At 42.9% G+C, this 13860-nt stretch overlaps 1 protein-coding gene and 1 non-coding gene across 2 annotated transcripts; both read right to left on the bottom strand.

The window, feature by feature from the left end:
* Positions 1–7987: 7987 nt before the first annotated feature.
* LOC127321608 (transcription factor MYB83) lies at positions 7988–10736 on the bottom strand. Its single transcript, XM_051350629.2, has 2 exons — positions 10243–10736; positions 7988–9075 (listed from the first exon to the last, which is right to left on the bottom strand). Exons 1-2 carry the CDS (start codon positions 10563–10565, stop codon positions 8217–8219), a joined length of 1182 nt encoding a protein of 393 aa, XP_051206589.1. The 5' UTR covers positions 10566–10736; the 3' UTR covers positions 7988–8216.
* Positions 10737–12927: 2191 nt separating this feature from the next.
* LOC127321466 (small nucleolar RNA SNORA17) lies at positions 12928–13047 on the bottom strand. The gene has a single exon (XR_007864097.1). It is a non-coding gene; the product is annotated as a small nucleolar RNA SNORA17 (small nucleolar RNA).
* Positions 13048–13860: the final 813 nt, after the last annotated feature.

Raw genomic sequence — 13860 nt, 5'->3', positions numbered from 1 at the left:
TGGACATATATCCTCAATCTCATATGAGAAAACTAATTGTTGCTACATGCTTATGCATAAAAGAGGAGTCCATTATCTGTTGTCTATGTTGTCCCGGTATGGATGTCTAAGTTGAGAATAATCAATAGCGACAAATCCAATGCGAGCTTTCTCCTTAGACCTTTGTACAGGCGGCATGGAGGTACCCATTGTGACACTTGGTTAAAACATGTGTATTGCGATGATCCGGTAGTCCAAGCTAATTAGGACAAGGTGCGGGCACTATTAGTATACTATGCATGAGGCTTGCAACTTGTAAGATATAATTTACAAAATTCATATGCTTTATTACTACCGTTGACAAAATTGTTTCTTGTTTTCAAAATCAAAGCTCTAGCACAAGTATAGCAATCGATGCTTTCCTCTTTGAAGGACCATTCTTTTACTTTTATTGTTGAGTCAGTTCACCTATTTCTCTCCACCTCAAGAAGCAAACACTTGTGTGAACTGTGCATTGATTCCTACATACTTGCATATTGCACTTATTATATTACTCTATGTTGACAATATCTATGAGATATACATGTTACAAGTTGAAAGCAACCGCTGAAACTTAATCTTCCTTTGTGTTGCTTCAATGCTTTTACTATGAATTATTGCTTTATGAGTTAACTCTTATGCAAGACTTATTGATGCTTGTCTTGAAGTACTATTCATGAAAAGTCTTTGCTATATGATTCACTTGTTTACTCATGTCATATACATTGTTTTTATCGCTGCATTCACTACATATGCTTTACAAATAGTATGATCAAGGTTATGATGGCATGTCACTCCAGAAATTATCTTTGTTATCGTTTTACCTGCTCGGGACGAGCAGAACTAAACTTGGGGATGCTGATACGTCTCCGACGTATCGATAATTTCTTGTGTTCCATGCCACATTATTGATGATATCTACATGTTTTATGCATACTTTATGTCATATTTATGCGTTTTCTGGAACTAACCTATTAACAAGATGCCGAAGTGCCAGTTCCTGTTTTCTGCTGTTTTTGGTTTCAGAAATCCTAGTAAAGAAATATTCTCGGAATCGGACGAAATCAACGCCCAGGTTCCTATTTTGCCCGGAAGCATCCAGAACACCCGAGAACCGCCAGAGAGGGGGCACAGGCCCACCAAACCCTAGGCCGGCGCGGCCAAGGGGGGCCCGCGCCCCCCTATAGTGTCGTCGCCCTGTTGACCTTCTGACGCCGCCTCTTCGCCTATATAAAGCCCCTCGACCTAAAACCTCGAGACGAAAAAGCCACGGTACGAGAAACCTTCCAGAGCCGCCGCCATCGCGAAGCCAAGATCTGGGGGACAGGAGTCTCTGTTCCGGCACGCCGCCGGGACGGGGAAGTGCCCCCGGAAGGCTCCTCCATCGACACCACCGCCATCTCCATCAACGCTGCTGTCTCCCATGAGGAGGGAGTAGTTCTCCATCGAGGCTCGGGGCTGTACCGGTAGCTATGTGGTTCATCTCTCTCCTATGTACTTCAATACAATAATCTCATGAGCTGCCTTACATGATTGAGATTCATATGATGATGCTTGTAATCTAGATGTCGTTATGCTAGTCAAGTGAATTTTACTTATGTGATCTCCGGAGACTCCTTGTCCCACGTGTGTAAAGGTGACAGTGTGTGCACCGTGTGGGTCTCTTAGGCTATATTTCACAGAATACTTATTCACTGTTATGAATGGCATAGTGAAGTGCTTATTTATATCTCTTTATGATTGCAATGTGTTTTGTATCACAATTTATCTATGTGCTACTCTAGTGATGTTATTAAAGTAGTTTTATTCCTCCTGCACGGTGTAATGGTGACAGTGTGTGCATCCGTGTTAGTACTTGGCGTAGGCTATGATTATGATCTCTTGTAGATTATGAAGTTAACTATTGCTATGATGGTATTGATGTGATCTATTCCTCCTACATAGTGTGAAGGTGACAGTGTGCATGCTATGTTAGTACTTGGTTTAGTCGTGTTGATCTTTCATGCACTCTAAGGTTATTTAAATATGAACATTGAATATTGTGGAGCTTGTTAACTCCGGCATTGAGGGTTCGTGTAATCCTACGCAATTAGTGGTGTTCATCATCCAACAAGAGAGTGTAGAGTATGCATTTATCTATTCTGTTATGTGATCAAAGTTGAGAGTGTCCACTAGTGAAAGTATGATCCCTAGGCCTTGTTCCTAAATACTGCTATCGCTGCTTGTTTACTGTTTTACTGCGTTACTACTGCTGCGTTACTACTGCTTGTTTACTGTCCTGGGCAAAGCACTTTTCTGGTGCCGTTGCTACTGCTCATATATATTCATACCACCTGTATTTCACTATCTCTTCGCCGAACTAGTGCACCTATTAGGTGTGTTGGGGACACAAGAGACTTCTTGCTTTGTGGTTGCAGGGTTGCATGAGAGGGATATCTTTGACATCTTCCTCCCTGAGATCGATAAACCTTGGGTGATCCACTTAAGGGAAAACTTGCTGCTGTTCTACAAACCTCTGCTCTTGGAGGCCCAACACTGTCTACAGGAAAAGGAGGGGGGCGTAGACATCAAGGAGTCCATTATCTGTTATCTATGTTGTCCCGGTATGGATGTCCTAAGTTGAGATCTATCAAAAACGAGAAATCAAATGCGATCTATCTCCTTGGACCTTTGTACAGGCGGCATAGAGGTACCCCTTTGTGACACTTGGTTGAAACATATGTTATGCAATGATAATCCGTGTTAATCCAAGCTAATTAGGACAAGGTGCGAGCACTATTGGTATTCTATGCATGAGGCTTGCAACTTATAGGATGTCTTATACATAACACATATGAATTATTACTACTGTTGACAAAATTGTTTCTATGTTTTCAAAATGAAAAGCTCTAGCACAAAAATAGTAATCCATGCTTCCCTCTGTGAAGGGCCTTTCTTTTACTTTATGTTGAGTCAGTTTACCTACTTCTTTCTATCTTAGAAGCAAACACTTGTGTCAACTGTGTGCATTGATTCCTACATGTTTACCTATTGCACTTGTTATATTGCTTTATGTTGACAACTATCCATGAGATATACATGTTACAAGTTGAAAGCAATTGCTGAAACTTAATCATCCTTTGTGTTGCTTTAATGCCTTCTACTTTGAATCTATTGCTTTATGAGTTAACTCTTATGCAAGACTTATTGATGCTTGTCTTGAAAGTACTATTCATGAAAAGTCTTTGCTATATGATTCAGTTGTTTAGTCATTATCTTTACCATTGCTTTGAATCACTTCATTCATCTCATAAGCTTTACAATAGTATGATCAAGATTATGTTAGTAGCATGTCACTTCAGAAATTATCCTTGTTATCGTTTACCTACTCGAGGGCGAGTAGGAACTAAGCTTGGGGATGCTTGATACGTCTCCAACGTATCTATAATTTCTTATGTTCCATGCTAGTTTTATGACAATACCTACATGTTTTATTCATACTTTATATCGTTTTGATGCATTTTCCGGAACTAACCTATTAACAAGATGCCGAAGTGCCAGTTCCTGTTTTCTGCTGTTTTTGGTTTCAGAAATCCTACAAAGGAAATATTCTCGGAATTGGACGAAATCAACGCCCAGGGTCTTATATTTCACGGAAGCTTCCAGAGAGCCAGAGAGGGACCAGAGGGGAGCCCTGCGGGCCCCACCCCACCTGGCGGCGCGGCCAAGGGGGGGCGCGCCCCCCTATGGTCTGGCTCCACCAGGACTCCTCCGAGGCTGCCCTTCCGCCTATATAAAGCCTCCGTCGCGAAAACCCTAAAAGAATAAGCCACGGGAAGAAAAGTTACGCAGCCGCCGCCATCGCGAAGCCAAGTTCGGGGGACAGAAGTCTCTGTTCCGGCACGCCGCCGGGACGGGGAAGTGCCCCCGGAAGGCATCTCCATCGACATCAGCGCCATCTTCATCGCCGCTGCTGTCTCCCATGATGAGGAGGGAGTAGTTCTCCCTCGAGGCTAAGGGCTCTACCGGTAGCTATGTGGTTAATCTCTCTCTCATGTACCTCAATACAATGATCTCATGAACTGCCTTGCACGATTGAGATCCATATGATGAGCTTTGTATCACTATTAATCTATGTGCTACTCTAGTGATGTTATTAAAGTAGTCTATTCCTCCTTCATGATGTAAAGGTGACGGTGTGTGCATCATGTAGTACTTGGCGTAGGTTATGATTGTAATCTCTTGTAGATTATGGAGTTAACTATTACTATGATAGTATTGATGTGATCTATTCCCCCTTTCATAGCTTATTGGTGACGGTGTGTATGCTATGTTAGTACTCGGTCTAAATTGCAATGGTCTATTATGCTCTAGAGGTTACTTAAATATGAACTCCGAATGTTGTGGAGCTTGTTTACTCCGGATTGAGGGAGCTCTTGTAGCCCTACACAATGAATGGTGTTTGTTATCCAACAAGAGAGTGTATGTAGCACAAAGGAAGAGAAGTTATTTATTTATGTGATCATTGTTGAGAGTGTCCACTAGTGAAAGTAGGATCCCTAGGCCTTTTCCGAATAGAAAAGTTACACCACAGAGAATTACCTCCCACGCCAGCAAGCTATTTTCTGGCACTGTTTCCAACAAGTTCTGTTACATGTTTGCTTGCTGCCATCTTTATTTCAGATTGCTATTACCACTCATATTCATCCATATTACTTGTATTTCACTATCTCTTCGCCGAACTAGTGCACCTATACATCTGACAAGTGTATTAGGTGTGTTGGGGACACAAGAGACTTTTTGTATCTTAATTGCAGGGTTGCTTGAGAGGGATATCTCTGACCTCTACCTCCCTGAGTTCGATAAACCTTGGGTGATTCACTTAAGGGAAACTTGCTACTGTTCTACAAACCTCTGCTCTTGGAGGCCCAACACTGTCTACAGGAATAGAAGCGTGCGTATACATCAACCCACTACCATTCATTGACAACAACAAACACCTCTCAAAACTTTACTTTTATGCTCTCTATATGATTTCAAAACTTGAAAAGCTCTAGCACATGATTTAATCCCTGCTTCCCTCTGCGAAGGGCTTATCTTTTACCTTTATGTTGAGTCAGTAAACCTATTTCCCTCTATCTCAAGCAAGCAATTGAGTTGTTGTGATCCAACCATTTATATTGTGATCTATGTAATCATGTCTTTTATTCTTCCTTGTTTAGTACAAATTTTATCTGAATGAATATGACTTTGAAGGCTATCTATGCTCGAAAAATAAGTACAATCTGTTAATTGATCTTTGACCAAGAACGAAGTTTGCCATCACCAATTATGATTTCCTATGTACCTTTATTTGTGATTTCCCTTTACTTGTTTCAAGTTGAGTTATATGAGGAAGTTGTTTACTAGAATGTCTTGTGTGAATTAATAAATGTGATGCTTCTTGTCCGCATTTTATTTATCGACTCTTCACTCCATAAACATGTGGTCTTATTTACCGAGTTCAGTTTCGCTTGGGGACAAGCGAGGTCTAAGCTTGGGGGGAGTTGATACGTCCATTTTGCATCACTATTTTGTATCATAATTTACTGTTATTCCTTGATATATTTCATATTTAGAGATGATACTTATGTTATTTCACCTATTTTGCATGTTTCATGATTATTGGAGAATTACTCACCGGAGTCAGGATTCTGCTGGAAAAAGCACCGTCAGGATACAGTATTTCTGAAGATCAACAATTGATGGAAAATATACCGAAGCTTTTATTATTCCAGAAGACGGACACAGCCAAAAGGGGAGGCCGAGGAGGGCCGCCATGGGCCCCCCCCCCATAGGCCGGCGCGGGCTCCACCCTGGCCGCGCCGCCATGTGGGGAGGGGGCCCACGACCCCCCTCGGCCATCTCTCCTTCGCGTACTTCATCTCCCGAAAACCCTAAGGTGTGGAGGGACATCGAGAATAGACACAGCCGCCTCTGCGGGGCGGAAAACACCAGAGAGAAAAGAGCTCTCCGGCAGGATGAAATCTGCCGGGGAAATTCCCTCCCGGAGGGGGAAATCGTCGCCATCGTCACCGTCATCGAGCTGGACTTCATTGGGATCATCATCATCATCACCTCCACCGCCGACACCATCATCTCCACCGCTGCACCTCGTCTCTGCTGTAACATCTAGGGTTGAATCTTGATTATTTCATAAGGGAAACTCTCCTGGTATTGATTACTCCTTGTTATTGATGCTATTGAGTGAAACCGTTGAACCAAGGTTTCTGTTCAGATTATTATTCATCATCATATCACCTCTGATCATGTTCCATATGATGTCTTGTGAGTAGTTCGTTTAGTTCTTGAGGACATGGGTGAAGTCTAAATGTTAGTAGTGAACTATGTTGAGTAATATTTAATGGTTTGATATTTAAGTTGTGGTGTTATTCTTCTAGTGGTGTCATGTGAACGTCGACTACATGATACTTCACCTTTATGGACCTAGGGGAATGCATCTTGTATTCGTTTGCCAATTGTGGGGTTGCCGGAGTGACAGCAACCTGAACCCCCGTTGGTATATCGATGCATGAGGGATAGCAGGATCTTAGAGTTTAAGGCTGTGGTTAGATTTATCTTAATTACTTTCTTGTATTTGCGGATGCTTGCAAGGGGTTTAATCACAAGTATGTATTAGTCCTAGGAAGGGCGGTGCATTAGCATAGGTGCACCCACACAACACTTATCAAAACAATGAAGATTATTCAACTATATGAAGCGAAAGCACTAGACTAAATTCCCGTGTGTCCTCAAGAACGTTTGGTCATCATAAGTAAACAAACCGGCTTGTCCTTTGTGCTAAAAAGGATTGGGCCACTCGCTGCAATTATTACTCTCGCATTTTATTTACTTGTACTTTATTTATCTGCTATATCAAAACCCCCTGAAAACTTGTCTGTGAGCATTTACAGTGAATCCTTCATCGAAACTGCTTGTCAACACCTTCTGCTCCTCGTTGGGTTCGACACTCTTATTTATCGAAAGTACTACGATACACCCCCCATACTTGTGGGTCATCACTCCGCCATGCGTCGAGGAGGTGGGATCCGGCCGCCGTTCCCCATGCAACAACGAGGAAGGGCCCCCGTCGCCGCCACACCCCGAGGGACTTTGCCCCGGCGGCGCTACCGGCGGCGGCGGCGACGGAAGGTGGGGTGCGGGAGGGTTAGGGTTGGGGTGGGTGCGTGCGGTAGTTTCTATCCACATGTTTGTCATTTGTGTGTTATGTTGGAGATGCTCGCTCTCATGTGGTGTGTCCGTTATGTGTGACGGTGGGCGCGAGCGTTTCTCTTGTGGTTTTCGTATTTCTTGTAGTTGCAGAAAAGATTGTGTGTGTGCATGTGTAAAATTTTCTTTTTTATAATCATTTCGTATAATCCAATTTGTTTTCGCGATCACAAGTAAGGCGCACACGGGCATACACACCACACGTCAAACAGAGATGGGTGTATATATATTGACTGATTGATTTGTCCACATCAACTTTCCTGCCTCCCTCCATTATATTCTCGAGGAGTCTAATCGCACGGTCGTCCATCCATCCAATTGCCTCTAATCGTAACCTACCTACACATTTGACCACTGACAGTGACTGTTGCTCCTACTCCATGCATGCACATGATAGGCATGATCTCCCTCACTCGCTCACTCACTCAGCTAGCTGGTACCTTTGATAGACCCTTCAAAATCAATCTATATTCATAAGCTCATCAATGTGACTTCATGTGTAAGGGAAGCAGTTGGTGCATGAATGGAAAGAGGAAGCAAAGGAACAAAACAAAAAGCAGATCACTTTACCATGAAGGAAATTCATTTATAAAGCCGAAGTGTGCATTCATTATCTATAAAGGTAATAATTAGTCAGGCTGTAGCTAAGCCTTGGTGTACAATGTACTACAGCATTCATGCATATACATGCATTGTATTGTGATGGCCGATTGACAAAATATAACTCAAGTACCTTTGCTTTAATTATTTGTATGTCTGTATACAAGAACGAATTTGTCAAGATATGTAGCATCAAAAGTGAAGGAGTGTGGCTGTGAAGAAAAAATCTTGTACATGGGGGAAATAATGTCAAGGAAAAATACTACCTTTAACGAATATATATACTTATATGTGTATATCTGTATATGCATGTACTCCTCAGCTAGGAGGTGTGCCCCACCAGCCAGTCATCACTCAACTTGGAAATCAAGGAAAGGCATAGATGACACGTCTTTCATCAGCTCCTCCAAGTCCCACTCCCCCATGACTACGTTCCTGCTCATGTGCTGCTGGTGACCATGCTGCTCCCAGTAGGAGACCACACTATTGACATTGTTCTTGTTGTTGTTGCTGTCGGTGATGTTGCTGCCATTGTTGCTACTCAGTGTGGTAGCCTCAGCAGACATGTTAATCTTTTTATGGTTGATGTTGGTGTCCTTACCGCTTGATGCCATTAGGGTTTGACCTTGTAATGCTACCGCCATGGGCTCTAGCAGAGGGGGCACGTTGAAGAGGACACCATGTTCGCTTCCTACGCTGACTGCTGCTTCTTCTGCCGTGAAGCAGCCGCTTGCTCCTCCCATTGCCATCCCATGGTTGTAGTAGCTACCACCATGAAATGGGTCAACCTGCTTAAAGGATGCATGGTCGTGGAAGAACGGCAGGGCCGACGTGTCGGTGGATGGCGCGACGCCACCGACTTGGTCAGGGAGGGGGAGGAGGAGGCCGCCGTAGACCCTGGCCGCCGCCACAGCTATCGTCGACGGCCGGCTCTGCTGCTGCATCGACGAGGACGAGGAGGTAGAGGAGGACGAGTCCATCCGCCACACGCTCTTCATTGCGTGGTGGCCGCCGTCGTCTAAGCTGGTGAGGTCGAGGCAGCTGGCACTGCCACCGTCGTGCTTGGGATCCGGCGGTGACGCGCATTCCGTTGTCGCCGGAGACGAAGCCGCGGAGCTCATCTTGAGCCGCTTCTTGATGGTGGAGTTCCAGAAGTTTTTGATCTCGTTGTCGGTGCGCCCCGGCAGCCTGGCAGCAATCTGAGACCACCTGGAGTAGCAGGACAAAGATTTTATCGTAAGCAAACATCAATAGAGAGGTTTCCGTCAAAAAAAAGTTACAGGCACGTGTCTTGTCTTTTGTTTTTCCTGGGTACCTGTCTTGGCTTTTTGACGCATGCATGGCTAAAACGTATCTATGCATGTTCTGCTTATTGTTAAAAACGACTAACTGGAATCTAGTTCACTATATATTTATGTCGTGATCAGACTGGTAAGACAGAGATTAATCAGACATGATAGATCCAAAAAGAAAAATGCAAACACATGTATGTCTTTCATTGTGTTGATATTTTTTTAGCGGTTTGATTGCCTTGATAACAAGCATCTAGGAAGAATCCATCATACCCCTCAGAGACATTAGATGTTAATTTTAATTTCTCTAAGAGTGTTTTTTTTTGTAAAGGTTTGTTCTACTTAATTTATGGCCTTTGGTCCTTTTTTAAAAAAATTCATTGCATGCAAAAATAACAAAAATCATTCGTTGTCAATCAACTTGAGCAATGCGCTCATTTTGTTCATCCGGTTCTACAATTGTTTTGTTAATCCTAAGTTATAAGATAATTTCTTATGTCTTACAAAACTTTTATCAAACTTGTTTAGGTATAAGAAAATCTAGTCAACTTAGACTCAGACAGAAACCTCTTTAAATGTCAGATTTTACACACTGACTAAAGAAAATATACCTCCGGACTCGACATGAATTCTAAATCCATCTGAAACCTTAACATTTATTACAAAAAAAAAACTCATGTTGAATTTAGACTTGTTATGTATTACTTGAGCGCAATGCTCGTGTACTGAGAATGTCTATAAACATATGCAAACAAAGACAACAATGTGTGTTATTTCTATGAGGAGGACAACAATGTGTGTTTCAAAAGCAAGGTTGAAAATAGAACAAATAAGAGGGCAGCAATTATATCTGCTACAATAATGTTCACCAAGTCAAAAGTTTCACAACCACCACTGAAGCTCTCAGTTTTATGGTGTTCACATATTTTGGATAAGAACGGGTTGTGTAATAAATATTTGATGTAACTATGAACCTGAAAATAACTTCTCTATAGCATTCCGGAAATGGGCAACTATAGAAAAAGAAAAATAGTATCCACAATGGCATGCATGAGATGCACATATGCATACAGGCTCGATGTACCTGTTGCCGAGGATAGCGTGGAGGTTGACGATGAGGTCCTCTTCTTGTGGCGAGAAGGCGCCCCGCTTGAGGTCCGGCCGGAGGTAGTTGATCCACCGGAGGCGGCAGCTTTTGCCGCACCGGTGCAGCCCGGCGTTGCGCGCCACGTCGCTCCACGATCCCTGCCCGCTCCGCAGCATGTACGCCACCAGCCTTTCGTCCTCCTCCGGCGACCACAGCCCCTTCCGCAGCTTCGCGGCTGCTGCAGCGCCCACATTGCTGTTTCCCGGCGCCACCACGCCGCCGCCGCACTTCATCGTTGGGCAGTCTATGGGCTTCCTCATTGCCCGGCCTCTGCTCACGCACACGTGTGTGGAGATAGATAGACGTAGTTATGGGTTTTATATAGCTACCTAGCTAGATCGGGTCGATCTCCAAGTACACCCAGTGTACATATATGATATATGCTGGCTCGAGTGTGTGTGTGATATATATGATGTGTATGTGTGCTATGAATGGAGTGAGGGGAGAACTGGGAGGAGGACGAGAGGATGAAGAAGGAGACGATGATATGATGGCGATGGTGATAGGTGTGTGCTTTGCTTAGAAACTCAACAAGTAGATGGAGAGCAAGATCAAAGAGAAAGAGGTCTCCCTAAAAAAAAAGAGGGAGGGGAACTGCTAGGTCCACACACAACACTCTACCATAGTAAGAGGACTTCGGGATCTCTCACATGCTCTAACCAGGCAAATGAGTTGGAATTGTATGCCCTTGGATTTTAATTTAATGAAAGTTCTACCCTAACCATAAGTTACATCCATCGATCTCTGAATGATTTGTCAGTCCATTAGAGATTCCTCCTTGAGCTTCGACTGACCTTCATTGCATCCCAGCATGGCAGCTGACAAACAAAATAACAAAAAAGAACTGATGTATATTTGGTGAACATCGAGTGTTGAGGGTCAGAGAACCTATCTAATACTGATTTGGGTGCATTGGAGCCCAATAGTCGACTGATTAACGTGGCGGTTTTGTGCACATGCATGTGATGGTTTTGAATCGTTGGACATTTCAAAAATCAGTAAAATAAGTTTTATTAACTCAAAACTTGCATCGAGCTAGCACAAGAAAACTAATTAACTAAAGACTTTTGGTGCAGTTCGCTCTCTCTCCTAAACTTAAACACATGAATGGCCTAGATTTCTCTGTACCCCTTCATAATTAGTGGCATGATGTGCATTAGGGGAAATTAAGAGTTATGTACATCCCTACACTTGGGATGGATGTATTCGTACATCGTTTTAGTACGGTTTGTGCAGCCCCGTACTCATCGCTATCTGCTTGTGGTTGCCCGTCCTCGTCACCGGCAAGGGCTAGTCTTCTAGCCCCAAACCAGAATCGCCGTTCGCCAATAAACAGGTGCATACATGCAGTTGTCAACAACATGACCGGGCTTTGGATTTCTCACCGCGAACTAGTGTGCTGCGAATATCACCACCACTAGAGGTGCTTGAGACTTGTCATGTATAGCATAAAGAATGAATTTTTTTTAGGGAGCGTAAAACAAGGAACTAGTGATCGATGTCTCCGTTATTCAAGTTTCAACGCATTGATGACGCGTACATGGCAAGATATTTTTCTTTGCATTGAAATACATGGCAAGATCAAACGACCACACATGCTAAATGTATGTGATCCACTTATTTAGCTACTTTCGGTTATCTATACAAACTTTTATACTATACACAGAAGATACTGGTTTAAATCGGAACCTACGATATAATCACCCAACTAATTTATTTTAATTATCCTAAAAGACAAAATTGTCCTTTTAAGTTTTAGAGGGGGTGCATTGAAGCACACATCTTAACTGAAATGGGCAGAGTCACACCAACGAGTGAATAAAACTTCTTAGCAAAAATAAACTCTAAATGACAAAAGAATAAAACATACTATGGTTAAGGAGGATAGATGCGTACAATACACCACCAAATAACTCCTAACTCCTTGGCCACCTGCTCTGTTTGGGTATATGTCCCCATGCATAATCCTTGTGCTCTGACCATTAAATAGTTGGATCTTAATAGTAAAATAAAACATAGCTATCTCACGATCTAATTAATTTGAAAAATAATCATGTGGCACAGTTTTGGTGATTACATGTATTTACCCCGCATGCATCTGATATTGGCATATCCCAGCACCTCAAGTATTTAATTTGGTGTAACTGAGATGGGTACACCAAACATTTACATACTGTTATGAGAGAAGGGGAGAGAGATGTCTAGTCTTCTTGTCTTTGACTCCAGCTCTTGTCGTCTTTTCCATCCTCACTTCCCTTGAGCCAGAAGGTTATCATGGCCACCTGAGGGGCAGAGGAGATCAGTTGAGGGGACAGAGATATACGCATATACATGTCCATGTGTGGGGTTGTACATGTTTTGCAATGAAGCATAGCTAGCTTTTTTTTCGAAATGGATGAAGCATAGCTAGCTAAGTCACATAATTGCTTGGACTTCACATAATCCCACTCCCTCTATCTAGATCTCTTTCTCTCTCGTATCTCAGCTTTCAAATGTCATCATAATCCTAGGGGCGTATATCAAAACAGTCGCTATTATGTGTGCATGCAATAACAGATCGATCGATGATGGAAGCTGTTGTAGTAAGCTGCAAAACATGCATGCGTGGAAGCCTTTGCATGGAGTGTACGTCTGGCTAACTGGCCCCTCTTCCTCTGCAAGGGAGCAGAGACTCAGACTTCATTCTCTCTCCCTCCCTCTCTCTCAAATTAACAATATTTTTTAAAATAAAAAGGGAAAAGAAAATAAATTTCATCGGTGTATATGGGGTGGTAGCTAGAGCTAGCTTGCAACTTTACTAGTTGGTCGTAGAATCGTTGTATGGTTGTGATCTTCTGAAGATTTGCCCACTTGTCAGCTATGAGTTGAAGACTTGAAGTACAGTGAGCGGCACCGTGGGTGTCTACTTGTCAGCGCCTGAACTATGCTACCAATCCTTCTAGATCAAGGCATGGCGTGATTGGTTCGGTTAAGGCTACCTAGGTTTCCGTATATTTGCTCTACATATCTCTACTTCGATTGGTGGTTCGTTAAAATGATTATGCGTAATTATGTGGTACTCTGATTGGCGTAAATAAAACTAACAATTTGGGTTGCCTGTTGCTCACGAGACGCAGATACTGTAATCTGACAAGTTTTCCCCGGCCCCTAATTAACTGGTTCTTTAGATAGACTATAATCCAAGACATCTTCACGTATTGAAGCATTTATTTCCCATGCTTCAGAAAGTAATATCTCTCGTACATAAAAGGAAGCTTCTTTCCGTAAAAGAAATGCCACACATGCACGAGAGACACTATAGTATGCCAAGTGCTAAAATAAGGATTTCAGTCATGTGACCCACTCAAGGGCCAGCTTTTGTTTAATAATAATCCATAGTTCCATACCTTAAGTGGGCCACTTAAGCACCGGAGTTCGATTCCTGTCAGGGACGAATTTCGGAATTGTCACGCCAAGTTCCGCTTCTACTATATCAAAAAAAGTGTCTAGTTCCTCCTAGACACGGTTTCATTTTTTTGAGGACGTGAGCATAGCCTAGTGGTTGGGGTCGCAGTG

This window comes from Lolium perenne, chromosome 5 (assembly GCF_019359855.2).
Source record: "Lolium perenne isolate Kyuss_39 chromosome 5, Kyuss_2.0, whole genome shotgun sequence".
Taxonomy (NCBI): Eukaryota; Viridiplantae; Streptophyta; class Magnoliopsida; order Poales; family Poaceae; genus Lolium; species Lolium perenne.
This window is presented reverse-complemented; position numbering and strand designations above follow the sequence as displayed.

Bases quoted from the DNA above. Each gene is read 5' to 3' on its own strand.
- LOC127321608 (XM_051350629.2), bottom strand. From the start codon at position 10,565: ATGAGGAAGCCCATAGACTGCCCAACGATGAAGTGCGGCGGCGGCGTG. The intron at 9,076-10,242 runs GTACATCGAGCC...CTGCTACTCCAG, and splicing joins CACGCTATCCTCGGCAACAG to GTGGTCTCAGATTGCTGCCA.